The sequence below is a fragment of the Salvelinus alpinus genome, chromosome 13 (assembly GCF_045679555.1).
Source record: "Salvelinus alpinus chromosome 13, SLU_Salpinus.1, whole genome shotgun sequence".
NCBI classification, from domain to species: domain Eukaryota; kingdom Metazoa; phylum Chordata; class Actinopteri; order Salmoniformes; family Salmonidae; genus Salvelinus; species Salvelinus alpinus.
This window is the reverse complement of record NC_092098.1, coordinates 20,116,026-20,131,227: the sequence shown is the minus strand read 5'-3', so window position 1 is coordinate 20,131,227 and position 15,202 is coordinate 20,116,026. Positions and strand designations below refer to the sequence as shown.

At 45.9% G+C, this 15,202-nt stretch overlaps 1 protein-coding gene across 5 annotated transcripts in view; it reads right to left on the bottom strand.

Annotated features, from left to right (window-relative positions):
* The window catches only part of LOC139537304 (cell adhesion molecule DSCAML1-like), a 119,716-nt gene that overhangs the window by 42,867 nt on the left and 61,647 nt on the right, over positions 1-15,202 (bottom strand). For all 5 annotated transcript variants that reach the window (XM_071338453.1, XM_071338456.1, XM_071338454.1 and 2 more), the window contains exons 4-5: positions 511-657; positions 49-327 (exon numbers count right to left, since the gene is read on the bottom strand). In XM_071338453.1, the coding sequence (XP_071194554.1) occupies positions 49-327; positions 511-657 (426 nt within the window). The remainder of the gene's footprint in view (positions 1-48; positions 328-510; positions 658-15,202) is intronic.

Here is a 15,202-nt window from a genome sequence, read left to right as displayed (position 1 = left end):
AGACCCCCCCCCCCCCCCCTCTAGCCCCCCCTCTCCTCATCTCCTTACCTATGACATAAAGTGCTCCGGACACCTCCTTGGAGCCGAAGCTGTTGGTGACCTCACAGGCATAGCTGCCGCTGTCCTCCTGCCTGAGGTCACTGATGGTCAGACCTGTGAGGCGCCGCGTCCAGTGGGCATCGGAAGGCAGTGGGCGGCCGTCCTTCAGCCAGCGCACTGTGGGGCTGGGATACCCTGCTGCAATGCAGGGAAGCTCCACACTCAGACCCGCCCGCACCTCCCCCGCCTGGAAACTGTCCAGGATAGAGGGAGACGACTCTGTGGGGTCTGGAGGAGAGGGGGGAGACAGCTTACACTTTGGACTGGGGAAGGGTGTGGGATGTTTATTAATAACTCACATACTATTCATTCATATTCACAGACATACTGTATATTACACACACAGAACACTGTATACTGGTACTCAGAGAAATACAGACACTGACATACTTTACACACAGTCCTACTCACCCATGACAGACAGCCTGGCTCCATTGCTCTGGCGTGTCTCTCCGCTGTATTTGTGCTTGGTGATGCAGCGGTAGGTAGAGAGGGCATCCTCCTTCTGGACATCTGAGATGTACAGAGCACCAAAGGATGTCAGGAAGAACCTGTTAGCTGTTAGAGAGAGAGAGAGAAAGACAGAGATAGAACTATTTAACAAAGCCTCAAAATAACTAAACATCCTCAACATACAACTCAGTCAGCGCAGAGTGACTGCTATACAGATCCTTGGCAACCATTCATAGCCAAGAGGAAACACGCTGAACTCCCTATCAAACATGCAATACAATCACATTGTGAAACACTTTGGTGAGTCAAAAATGGTCAAACACTCATCACATACAGTACAGTCTTTATCACCATCTCTACTCCAGTAATGTTATCATTGTTGTGGTGGTTATAGAACACAACAAGATGAGCCCAGGTCTGGTAAGTGGGTCAGTGTGTGATGTACCCTGCCAGACTGTGCCCTATTTTCAGCCTGTGCCAATCTTACAGGCCCTGCCCACTTATTGAAGTGGTAGAAGGGGAGAGAGGGAGAGAGGGAGAGAGGAGAGAGGGGTAGAAGGAGAGAGAGTGAGAGAGTGAGAGAGGAGAGAGGGAGAGATAGGGAGAAAGGAGAGAGGGAGAGAAAGGGATAAAGGGAGAGAGGGAGAGAGAGGGAGACAGAGGAGAGAGAGGGAGAGAGAGGGAAAGTGGGAGAGAGAGGGAGAGTGGAGAGAGCAGGGGGAGAGAGAAGAGAGGGAGAGAGTGAGAGAGGGAGAGAGGAAGAGAGGAGAGAGGGAGAGAGGGAGATAGGAGAGAGGGAGAGCGAGGGAGAGGGAGAGAGAGGGAGGGAGAGAGGGAGGGAGTGAGTGAGGAGAGAGAGGGAGAGAGGGAGAGAGGAGAGAGGGAGCGAGGTAGAGAGGGTGAGAATGAGAGCGAGGGGGAGTGGAGAGGGAGTGAGGGAGAGTGGAGAGAGGGAGAGAGGGAGAGAAAGGGAGAGAGAGGGAGAGAGTGGGAGAGAGAGAGGAGTGAGAGGGAGAGGAGAGAGGGAGAGAAAGGGAGAGAGGAGAGAGGGAGAGAGGGAGATAGGAGTGAGAGAGAGGGAGAGAGAGAGAGGGAGAGAGGGAGAGAGGTAGAGAGAGTGAGAATGAGAGCGAGGGAGAGTGGAGAGGGAGAGAGGGAGATAGGAGAGAGGGAGAGCGAGAGAGAGAGAGAGAGAGAGAGAGGGAGAGAGAGAGAGAGAGAGAGGGAGGGAGTGAGGAGAGAGAGGGAGAGAGGGAGAGAGAGGGAGAGAGGGAGCGAGGTAGAGAGGGTGAGAATGAGAGCGAGGGAGAGTGGAGAGGGAGTGAGGGAGAGTGGAGAGAGGGAGAGAGGGAGAGAAAGGGAGAGAGTGGGAGAGAGAGAGAGAGAGAGGAGTGAGAGGGAGAGGAGAGAGGGAGAGAAAGGGAGAGAGGAGAGAGGGAGAGAGGGAAAGAGGGAGAGCTGGAAAAGAGAGATAGGGAGAGAGAGGGGAGAGGGGAGAGGGGAGAGGGGAGAGAGGAGAGAGGGAGAGAGGGAGACTGTGCAGGCTGACAGACTGTGTGTGTGTTGAGGGTAGGGGTACAGTCGCATTGCAGGCTGTAATTTCACAGTCAGCCCTTGTTTGCACCCCTGAATTAAGCCTTACAGGATAATGTGCACTTTAAGATTTCAACCCCCATAACACCAACCGCCACGCTGTCACAACACACTGACATGTAGACAGAGAGGGAGAGAGAGAGAGGGGGAGGGAGAGAGAGAGGGGGATAGAACTAGGGAAAGAGAGATCTGTCACAAACAGATGCCGTGGAGACACCTCCAGAACAGGAGCCATTTTAATCACATGATCTCCTCCACTATCCACCCATCTTAATTGTTTCTCTTGTTTATTCAATTTCTCTCTTTAATCATCTCTCTCGATCTATCCTTCTTAGCCCTCACAATCATTTTCCCCCTTACACACTCTCTCTTTCCTTCCTCTCTCTCTTCCTCTCTCCCCCTCACTCTCTCTCTCTCTCTCTCCGTCCCTCGTCTCCCTTTCTGTCTGTTGTTAAGCAGAGTGGCAGACAGAGTAAAATATTAATTACTAAATCACTGTACTCCCCAAAATTCTATTCATGCTGACTTGACTGTATAAAGTGAGATGCCAATGTGATGTGATGCACTAGATAAAGAGCTAGTTCACCACATTCCCTCTGCTACCCTGCTGCTCTGCTACCCTGTTACGCTGCTACCCTGTTACCCTGCTACCCTGCTACCCATCTACCCTGTTACCCTTCTACCCTGTTATGCTGCTACCCTGCCACCCAACTACCCTCCTACCCTGTTACTCTGCTACCCTGCTACCATGTTACCCTGCTACCCTGTTACTCTGCTACCCTGCTGCTCTTCTACCCTGTTACTCTTCTACCCTGCTGCTCTGCTACACTGTTACTCTTCTACCCTGTTGCTCTGCTACCCTGTTACTCTTCTACCCTGCTACCCATCTACCCTGTTACCCTGCTACCCTGTTACACTGTTACCCTGCTGCTCTGCTACCCTGTTACGCTTCTACCCTGTTACGCTGCTACCCTGCTACCCTGTTACGCTGCTACCCTGCTACCATGTTACTCTGCTACCCTGCTACTCACCGGCCTGTTGCTCTCTGTTGGGCTTGTCAGTCAAGGACACACTAGGTTAGCAGAGACCAAGCAGGGTGTGAAAGATTAAAGGCAAGAAGGGTGGAGCAGAAGAAGGAAGAGCAGGAGGAGAAAAGTGAGTGTGCGTGTTCATACAGTATGTGTGTGAGACGGAATAACAAAAAAGCGTGGGCACCTCTCTATGTCTCTATGTGTATGTGCGTGTCTGTGTGTGTGTGTGTATGTCAATGAATACTGTAATTATGTGGGTTAGACTGCTGAGCTTGGGGCTTGTTGTCAAACACAGGACAGGAAGACCTACTGGTGGGCTTCCCTGTCAAAATCACACTGCTTTCAAGTCAGCCTGGAACACACTACAAAACCTATAGACATTCTGTTGGGTAGCAGGCAGAATCTGGGAGGGTTGTATGAGGGGAGAGAGGAGAGGGAGAACAACTAAAATAAGGATGGAGAGAGAGGGGGAAAGATATGGGGGAAGCAACTGAGAGAGAGATATCCAACCAAAAACATAGAGACCCAGAAAACCTGAGACTACACCTTCACTACGGTGAATCACTAAAACAATACAGAAATACACTACAGAAAAAGAAGGAACAGCACGTCAGAAATCAGCTCAATGTAATTGAAGAATCCATTGAATCTAACCACTTCTGGGAAAATAGGAAAACTCTAAACAAACAACAACACAAAGAGTTATCTATCCAAAACGGAGATGTATGGATAAACCACTTCTCCAATCTTTTTGGCTCTATAACAAAGAACAAACAGCAAAAGCATATAAATGATCAAATACAAATCTTAGAATCTGATCACCCCAATCCACAAAAGTGGAGACAAATTTGACCCCAATAACTACTGTGTGTCACGCCTGCTCCCGCTCTTCCCCCCTGGCACTCGGTGCCAGGCTGCCCTTCATTACGCACTCCTGCCACCATCATTACTCTCACCTGTCTACCCTCGTCACGCGCGTCAGCGATATTGGACTCACCTGGACTCAATCACCTATTTATTACCTCCCCTATATTTGTCAGTTCCCCAGCTCTGTTCCCCGCTGCTGCATTGCTTGTCATCTGTCTTTGTGTTTCCCAGTTCTGACGCTGTTCCTATCCTGTTGCATGTCCGTTCCAAATTAACTGTAAACTACCTGCTTCTCTTCTGCAGCGTCGTTCCTTACACCGTGGGATATGCGTCAACAGCAACCTTGGGAAAATCTTCTGCATTATCATTAACAGCAGATTTGTACATTTCCTCATTGAAAACAATGTACTGAGCAAATGTCAAATTGGCTTTTACCAAATTACCGTACGACAGACCACGTATTCACCCTTATTCACCCATAATTGACAAACAAACCAAAACAAAGTCTTCTCATGCTTTGTTGATTTCAAAAAAGCTTTTGACTCAATTTGGCATGAGAGTCTGCTATACAAATTGATGGAAAGTGGTGTTAGGGGAAAAACATACAACATCCATGTACACAAACAAAGTGTGCAGTTAAAATTGGCAAACAACACACACATTTCTTTCCACAGGACCGTGGGTTGAGACAGGGATCCAGCTTATATTTTAACATATATATCAATGAATTGGCGAGGGCACTAGAACAGTCTGCACCACCCGGCATCACCCTACTAGAATCTGAAGTCAAATGTCTACTGTTTGCTGATGATCTGGTGCTTCTGTCCCCAACCAAGGAGGACCTACAGCAGCACCTAGATCTTCTGCACAGATTCTTTCAGACCTGGGCCCTGACAGTAAATCTCAATAAGACAAAAATAATGGTGTTCCAAAAATGTCCAGTTGCCAGGACCACAAATACATATTCCATCTAGACACCGTTGCCCTAGAGCACACAAAAAACTATACCTACCTCGACCTAAACATCAGCGCCACAGGTAACTACCACAAAGCTGTGAATGAGCTGAGAGACAAGGCAAGAAGGGCCTTCTATGCCATCAAAAGGAACATAAAATTTGACATACCAATTAGCATCTGGCTAAAAATACTTGAATGAGTTATAGAACCCATTGGCCTTTATGGTTGTGAGCTCAGGGGTCCGCTCACCAACCAAGAATTCACAAAACGGGACAAACACCAAATTGAGGCTCTGCATGCAGAATTCTGCAAAACTATCCTCCGTGTACAACGTAAAACACCAAATAATGCATACAGAGCAGAATTAAGCTGATACCCGCTAATTATCAAAATCCAGAAAAGAGCTGTTCAATTCTACAACCACCTAAAAGGAAGCGATTCCCAAACCTTCCATAACAAAGCCATCGCCTACAGAGAGATGAACCTGGAGAAGATTCCTCTAAGCAAGCTGTTCCTGGGGCTCTGTTCAAAAACACAAACAGACCCCACAGAGACCAAGGACAGCAACACAATTAGACCCAACCAAGATATGAGAAAACAAAAAGATAATTACTTGACACATTGGAAATAATTAACAAAAAACTGAGCAAACTAGAGTGCTATTTGGCCCTGAGAGTACACAGTGGCAGAATACCTGACTGCTGTGACTGACCCAAATTTAAGGAACGCTTTGAATATGTACAGACTCAGTGAGCATAGCCTTGCTATTGAGAAAGGCCACTGTAGGCAGACCTGGCTCTCAAGAGAAGACAGGCTATGTGCCCACTGCCCATAAAATTAGGTGTAAACTGAGCTGCACATCCTAACCTCCTGCCAAATGTATGACCATATTAGAGACACATATTTCCCTCAGATTACACAGATCCACAAAGAATTTGAAAACAAATCCAATTTTGATAAACTCCCATATCTATTGGGTGAAATACCACAGTGTGCCATCACAGCAACAAGATGTGTGACCTGTTGCCTAAAGAAAAGGGCAACCAGTGAAGAACAAACATGGGTTGTAAATACTTTTATTTTATTTATTTTCCCTTTTGTTCTGTCTGTAATGTCTTTATTATTTTGGAACTTTTGTGAGTGTAATTTTTACTGTTAATTTTGATTGTTTATTTCACTTTTGTTTATTATCTAGTTCACTTGCTTTGGCAATGTTAACATATGTTTCTCATGCCAATAAAGCCCTTACATTGAATTGAATTGAGAGAGAGAGAGAGAGAGAGAGAGAGAGAGAGAGAGAGAGAGAGAGAGAGAGAGAGAGATATACACACAGAGAACCAGAGAGAAAGAGAGAGAGAGAGACAGAGAGAGAGATATACGCACAGAGAACCAGAGAGAGAGAGAGAGAGAGAGAGAGACAGAGAGAGAGATATACGCACAGAGAACCAGAGAGAGAGAGGGAGAGAGAGGGAGAGAGAGACAGAGAGACAGAGAGATAGAGAGGTTGAGATAGAGAGAGAGACAGAGAGATAGAGATATACACACACAGAACCAGAGAGAGAGAGAGAGGTTGAGAGAGAGACAGAGAGAGAGGGAGAGAGGTTGAGAGAGAGAGAGAGGTTGAGAGAGAGAGAGAGAGAGAGAGAGAGAGAGAGAGAGAGAGAGAGAGAGAGAGAGAGAGAGAGAGAGGTTGAGAGAGAGAGAGAGAGAGACAGAGAGATAGAGATATACACACAGAGAACCAGAGAGAGAGAGAGAGAGACAGTGTGTGTGTGTAACGTCAGCAGTAGGGTAGGGCGTGGGTCTGAGCCAGTGTATGTGACTGTGTGAAAGTGTGTTTGAGTCAGTAGCAGCCTCGTTTCCTCACATGCAAATGAAGGCAGCGGCACACAGCTAACGAGGCCCATATTTCCACCTCCTCACTGGGGCCATTATTTATTGATGTTCTGCGTCTTTCCCCCCTCCCTCCCGCTCTCGCGCTTTCTTCCCTCTCTCCCTGTTGCTAGGGGCTGCTTCCCATCCTGCGGGTACCTCTGTGACGATGTTTGGGGTGCAGTCGCTTGCTAACTCGCCCGCCCCTCCCCTACTTCAGTGTAGGCATACAGACAGAAAGGCACCAAAACACACACGAGTGCACGCACACACACACACTAGTGGGTCAAAGTTCAGGCATTTGTATTGGTAAATAATTAGAGCGAGTGTGGTACTCAAAATCTCAAAAAGGAAGGGATGATTTAAAGTTCCATAGATGTGGAAGTGTCTTAGAGAGGATATTCATAGTTTGACATTAGATATCTGTCTTCCCCTGCCTCCCCTCTTCAACAGAGAAAGAGTTGGAGGGAAGGGAAGAGGGTGGGAGAAGGTGGGAAGAGAGAGGGGGATAAACAATGGATGAAAGAGGAGGGACTGTCACTGAGAGAAGAAAGAAAGAAGAAACTGAGTGGATTCAGGAGACATTCTGTCTGTAGTGCTGGAACATGCTCGCATACAGAAATACGCTCACACCTACACATACTCAAACACACACACACATGCACACACACAAACACAGGCATGAGCCTCGGCAGGTTTAAAATAGAATAGGAAAACACTGGCCCTAGCTATAAAAAATAAAAAAATAAAAAAACTGCACTGCAATTATATCAGCACCATCTGCAGGGAATCAGCACAATGAAAACAGAGAACAGAGTGATTACTATAGTAAAGAGTGACTCAACTGACTGAATCAGCACCACGGACAGTGAATCATTCCAATAAAGAGTGAATCACGGACAGAGAATCACTCCAATAGAAAGTGAATCAACCTACTGAATCAGCACCATGGACAGAGAATTACTCCAATAGAAAGTGAATCAACCTATTGAATCAGCACCATGGACAGAGAATTACTCCAATAGAAAGTGAATCAACCTACTGAATCAGCACCATGGACAGAGAATCAGCACAATAGAGAGTGAATCAATAAAGAGTGAATCATAGATAAAGGTGACTGGGAAGAGACTAGGGGAAGAGAGCTGAGCCAAGGCTGGAGTAGATAACAGCTCAGCCACATTGTAGTGTGCTCCAATCGTATTGTTAACACATCCACAAAGCTATACTAACCCATGAATGGAATAGAATAGGTGCTGTGTCTGAATTCAAAACTAGACCCCACAACACTCCCTCCCCCCTTTCTCCTGGTGCATTAAAAGGCTGAAGTAGTAGCAGGTGTCAGCCAATTAAATATATACACCTCCCACCCCCCACCCCCCTCCACTAATGCACAATTTATCAATGGTGCCCTCTTCACTCCTCTCAATTCACATTCAAAGCAGCTTTATTGGCACCACTGATGTGTTATAACTAATCCTGCTGTGTTAGCCCCGCCCCTTTAAATCTAGCACACAAAAGGCTCTTTGTTAGCATGACCACACAGTTCAGTCATGTCAGAATTAACGCAGAAACCTTCACTATCAGTCATATCTACAGAATGAGTGAGGAATATCTGAATCTCTCTCCCTCTTTCTCCCTCTCCCGATCTATGGTGGGCAGTAAGGGCTGGGGGTTGGAAAGAGAGAGAAAGACATGAGCTTTGTCATATTTTCATTAAAAAGCTACGCTTCACCGTCTCGTTCTAACTACAGCCCTCTCCCCTAACTAATCCTGACCGCTTACCTCATCCATCAATCATCCTTCCTGCTCTTCCTCCTTCTCTCCTCTCCTCTGTTCTGTTCTGTTTGTTGATGAAACTATGACCTCCAGACAACCCCCCAGACTCTATTCTTGAACTCTACTAACATTTACAATGAGCAATGAGGAGGATGAGGATGGGGGGATAGAGGGGGTAACAGTCTACATGTGGAGGAGGAGACGTAGAGAGGGGGAGGAGGAGAGACGGAGGGAGATAGATAGATGGGGACAAGACAGAGGGAGGGGGAGGAGGAGAGACGGAGGGAGATAGATAGACGGGGACAAGACAGAGGGAGAGGGTACAGTCCAGATGTTTCCACTACATTGGGAACACGTCTCTTCTGCTCCACTGGCTGCTCTGTCCCAATTTACCCAGTGTGACTTTAAACAGTAAACACAGGGGGAGGGATCAGCGACCCCACACAGAGACTGATAGGCCATTGTACAGGAAAACATTATAACTTGCCTAGTTAAGTAAAGGTTAAATAAATAAAAAAGGACACAACATCCCCATAAACCACTATATCTATACTGTAGAAACGATAGGCCAAGGACATCCTTACAGATGTAGGATCTTAATTTGAGTCAGTTTTCTAAAGCAGGAAAATAATCCTGCAGCAACAAGAAATGTGAATTATTATGTTGATTATAATAAATGAAGGGTTGATAAATATTTATTGAGGGAAAATTAAGTCTGAAAACTCAAAGTGGAAATTACAAACTTCAGAAGCCTTTTTAAACCTCAAATATACTTCAAGTTTAAAATGTTCTCATGCAGCAGGGTGATCAAATTAAGATCCTACATAAATACTGTATAAATACCTAATCAGGGGCATAGGAAAATTACTGTACAGAAAAATAATCGAGGGTCACAGTGTCCTTGCAGACAACTATAGATACAGACAAAATGGCTATAGGACACCCCTTCAAAGACTACAGGGACCTTATAAACACCTAGTAACAGACAAAGAGGATAGATATATAAAGCAGAGCTATAAATATCAGAGGGAGAGACGTAGAAACAGGGCTACATAATTCATGATGTGTGTTTCAAGTGCCTGGTAACATCTGGGAGGGCAGTGCTAATATGAGTCCCTGGAGAGAGCACACACACACGCACATGCACACACACACGTGCACGCCCGCACACACCCGCACGCACACACACACACACACGCACATGAGCAACAACAGTTGACAACACTTTACATTTTAGTAATTTAGCAGACGCTCTTATCCAGAGCCACATATAGGAGCAATTAGGGTTAAGTGCCTTGTTCAAGGGCACATCGACAGAGTTTTTACCTAGTCAGCTCGGGGATTCAAACCATCCTTTCGGCTACTAGCCCAACGCTCTTCCCGCTAGGCTACCTGCCGCTCCACAACACACACACACACACACACACACATACACACACACACACACACACACACACACACACACACACACACACACACACACACACACACACACACACACACACACACGCATTAAATGGAAACTGTACATACATTTGCAATAGCTGTAGGATGGAACAAATCTCAGTAAGTAAAAACATCCCACAGTCACTGGCCATTGCCCCCTCCTCCTTGTTTTGATTTAGAGAGAGGGAGCGAGACGGCCACATGGTGTGTGTGTGTGTTGTGCTGTGCCCTGGCCTAGTCAATGGCCTGGGGCAGTGGGCTGCATTAGCTGCACTGAGTGAGCTGACTGGTCCATCCCTATTAGAGCTCTGGTGGCAGAGGAGTGTCACAACCCAGCCAAGAGGGACAGATCTCACTCAATCTCTCTTTCTACCTCTCTGTCTCTCTCTCTCTCTTTCTCTCTCTATTTCTCACACAAACAAAGTAAGTCGATAGAGACTGCATGGATAGAGACTGCGAGGCACTCATCGGCCAGAGACAGACCTCAAATGCACCACAGAGCACACACCGACAGAGCACACACACATAAAAAGGCCATAAACAGGAAAAAACAACATACAATAAGACATTCAGTGAATGAGCTACAGACTAGGTGTAAACAACAGGACACACACAGACTGTTTTATAAAGAATTTTATGGAAAGCGGCCATTTTACGGGTTTCTGACCAATTGTGCTTCATTGTATATTGTTTTGAGCCGAACTTAACTTTTTTTGGACATCATGTTTCTGCCATCGTTTCCTATGATCGAAAAGAGCTCCTGGACATCAGAACAGCTATCACTAACCTCAATTTGGATGAGGTCTTCTACTTCGAAGAGTCGGAGGTGAAAGACATTGATTATCCCAGACAAGGTCCAAATCCCCGACACTGGAAGAAGGAGGAGACAGTGCTATAGAGGCCGGTGCCCTGATGAGATTACAGCTGCCAGTGAATAAACCGTCTCTATTGGCGAATGTGCAATCACTGGAGAACAAACTGGACGAGCTCCTTTTCAAGATTATCTTATCAAAGGAACTGTAATATACTGTAATATACTGTAAAATACTGTAATATACTGTGCTTCTTGGAGTCATGGCTGAACAAGGACATGGATAACAGTTTATACAGTGCATTCAGAAAGTAGTCAGACCCCTTCCCTTTTCCACATTGTGTTATGTTACAGCCTTATTCTGAAATTGATTAAATAAAAAAATCCTCATCAATCTACACACAATACCCCATAATGACAAAGCAAAAACTGTTTTTTAGAAAGTCTTGCAAATTTATTACAAATAAAAAACAGAAATACCTTATTTACATAAGTATTCAGACCCTTTGCTATGAAACTCGAAATTGAGCTCAGGTGCATCCTGTTTCCATTGATCATCCTTGACATGTTTCTACAACTTGATTGGAGTCCACTGGTGGCAAATTCAATTGATTGGACATGATTTGGAAAGTCACACACCTGTCTATATAAGGTCCCACAGTTGACCGTGCATGTCAGAGCTAAAACCAAGCCATGAGGTTGAAGGAATTGTCCGTAGAGCTCCGAGACAGGATTGTGTCGCGGCACAGATCTGGGGAAGGGTACCAAAATATGTCTGCAGCATTGAAGGTCCCAAAGAACAATGTAGCCTCCATCCGTCTTAAACGGAAGAAGTTTGGAACCACCAAGACTCTTCCTAGAGCTGGCCGCCCGGCTAAACTGAATAATTGGGGGAGAAGGGCCTTGGTAAGGGAGGTGGAGATGGGATAACCTTTCAGAAAAACAACCATCTCTGCAGCACTCCACTAAGTGGCCAGGCGGAAGCTACTCCTCAGTAAAAGGCACATGACAGCCTGCTTGGAGTTTTCCAAAAGGCTCCTAAACAACTCTCGAACCATGAGAAGAAGATTCTCTGGTCTGATGAAACCAAGATTGAACTCTTTGGCCTGAATGCCAAGTGTCACGTCTGGCACCATCCCCACTGTGAAGCATGGTGGCAGCATCATGCTGTAGGGATGTTTTTCAGCTTCAGGGACTGGAAGACTAGTCAGGATCGGGGGAAAGATGAGCAGAACAAAGTACAGAGATATCCTTGATGAAAATCTGCTCCAGAGCGCTTAGGATCTCAGACTGGGGCGAAGGTTCACCTTACAACAGGACAACGACCCTAAGCACACAGCCAAGACAACGCAGGCTTCTCGACAAGTCTCTGAATGTCCTTGTGTGGCCCAGCCAGAGCCCGGACTGGGAGAAACTCCCCAAATACAGGTGTGCCATGCCAAGCTTGTAGCATTATACCCAAGAATACTTGAGGCTATAACCGCTGCCAAAGGTGCTTCAACAAAGTACTGAGTAAAGGGTCTGAATACTTATGTACATGTGATGTTTCCATTCCATTTTTTTTATAGATTTGCAACATTGCTGACAACCTGTTTTTTCATTATGGGGTATTATGTGTAGATTGATGAGGGAAAAAACGATTTACTCCATTTTAGAATAAGTCTGTAAATTCAAGGGGTCTGAATACTTTCCCACATGCACTGTACACCTAGTGTACAAAATATTATGAACACCTTCCTAATATTGAGGTGCACCCCCTTTTGCCCTCAGAACAGCCTCAATTCGTCGGGGCAAGGACTCTACAAGGTGCCAAAAGCGTTCCACAGGGATGCTGGCCCATGTTGACTCCCATGCTTCCCAAAGTTGTGGGCTGGATGTCCTTTGAGTGGTGGACCATTCTTGATACACATGGGAAACTGTTGAGCGTGAAAAACCCAGAAGCGCTGCAGTTCATGACACACTCAAACAGGTGCGCCTGGCACCTACTACCATACCCCATTCAAAGCATACATACATACACAATCCATGTCTCAATTGTTTCAAGGCTTAACATCCTCCCCTTCATCTACACTGATTGAAGTGGATTTAATAGTTGACATTAATAAGCAATCATAGCTTTCACCTGGATTCACCTGGTCAGTCTGTCATGGAAAGGTGTTCCTAATGTTCTGTACACTCAGTGTACATCCAGCTGTTTTTTCTATGCAACAGCAGGACAGAACAGCAGAGTACGATAACATAAGATGTGTGTATCTTTATTAATAACAGCTGGAGTACAATCTCTAATATTAAGGAAGTCTCGAGGTTCTGCTCGCCTGAGTTAGAATACCTCATGATAAGCTGCAGACCATACTATTCACCAAGCGTTTCCATCTGTATTTTTTGTAGCTGTCTATTTACCACCACAAACCAATGCTGGCACAAAGACAGCACTCAATGAGCTGTACACCGCCATAAGCAAACAAAAAGATGCTCATCCAGGGGCGGCGCTCCTAGTGGCAGGTGATTTTAATGCAGGGAAACTGAAATCTGTTTTACCTCATTTTTACCAGCATGTCACAATCAGAGGAAAACAACTCTAGATCACCTTTACTCCACACACAGAGACACAGAGACACAGCTCTCACTAGCCCTTCATTTGGCAAATCTGACCATAACTCTGCTTACAAGCAAAAACTCAAACAGGACTACCAAAAATAACTACCAATTCCAAGATGGCGCAGCAGTAAGACATGTTTGTTTTTGTCCCATGTAAATATTCAGTCTTTTTCATTTTTTTCTATACATTTCATTATATTTCAATCTCTTTTTTTCCATTTTTTGAATTAAATATACCTTCTTGCAACCCGCCTCACCCAATGTGGTACGGATCTGCTATTTTTTAGACCTTATAACTGGAACTTCCATCAGCAGCTAGCCAGCTAATCAGCTACTAGATATTTAGCCATTGTTAGCCACTGCTAGCGGTCTTTACCTTTAGCTCTGACACCAGCCGCTTTAGCCCGGATAGCCCGGATAATACCTGCCAGTCTGCACAGCGCGATATCAGCCCTGAGCATATCGGACTGCTGGGTGACCAGAGTTCGTACTGTTAGGTGACCTAAATTGGAATATGCTTAACACCCCGGCCGTCCTACAATCTAAGCTAGATGCCCTCAATCTCACACAAATGATCAAGGAACCTACCAGGTACAAACACAAATCCGTAAACATGGGCACCCTCATAGATATTATCCTGACCGACTTGCCCTCTAAATACACCTCTGATGTTTTGAACCAGGATCTCAGCGATCACTGCCTCATTGCCTGCGTCCGTTATGGGTCCGCGGTCAAACGACCACCCCTCATCACTGTCAAGCGCTCCCTAAAACACTTTTGCGAGCAGCACTTTCTAATCGACCTGGCCCGGGTATCCTGGAAGGATATTGACTTCATCCCGTCAGTAGAGGATGCCTGGTTGTTCTTTAAAAGTGCTTTCCTCACCATCTTAAATAAGCATGCCCCTTTCAAAAAATGTAGAACTAAGAACAGATATAGCCCTTGGCTCACTCCAGACTTGACTGCCCTTGACCAGCACAAAAACACCCTGTGGCTTACTGCACTAGCATCGAATAGTCCCCGTGATATGCAACTTTCAGGGAATACACACAGTCAATTAGGAAAGCAAAGGCTAGCTTTTTCAAACAGAAGTTTGCATCCTGCAGAACTAATTCCAAAACGTTTTGGGACAATGTAAAGTCCATGGAGAATAAGAGTACCTCCTCCCAGCTGCCCACTGCATTGAGACTAGGAAACACTGTCACTACTGATTAATCCATGATAATCGAGAATTTCAAGAAGCATTTCTCTACAGCTGGCCATGTTTTCCACCTGGCTACCCCAACCCTGACCAACAGCTCTGCACCCCCCGCAGCAACTGGCCTAAGCCCCCCCCGCTTCTCCTTCACCCAAATCCAGACAGCTGATGTTCTAAAAGAGCTGCAAAATCTGGATCTCTACAAATCGGGTGGGCTATACAATCTGGACCTTCTCTTCCTAAAATTATCCGCCGCAATTGCAACCTCTATTACTAGTCTGTTCAACCTCTCTTTCGTATCGCCTGAGATTCCTAAAGATTGGAAAGCGGCCGCAGTCATCCCCCTCTTCAAAGGGGCAGACACTCTAGACCCAAACTGTTACAGACCTATATCCATCCTGCCCTGCCTTTCTAAAGTCTTCGAAAGCCAAGTGAACAAATACATCACCGACCATTTCGAATCCCACCGTACCTTCTCCGCTATGCAATCTGGTTTTCCGA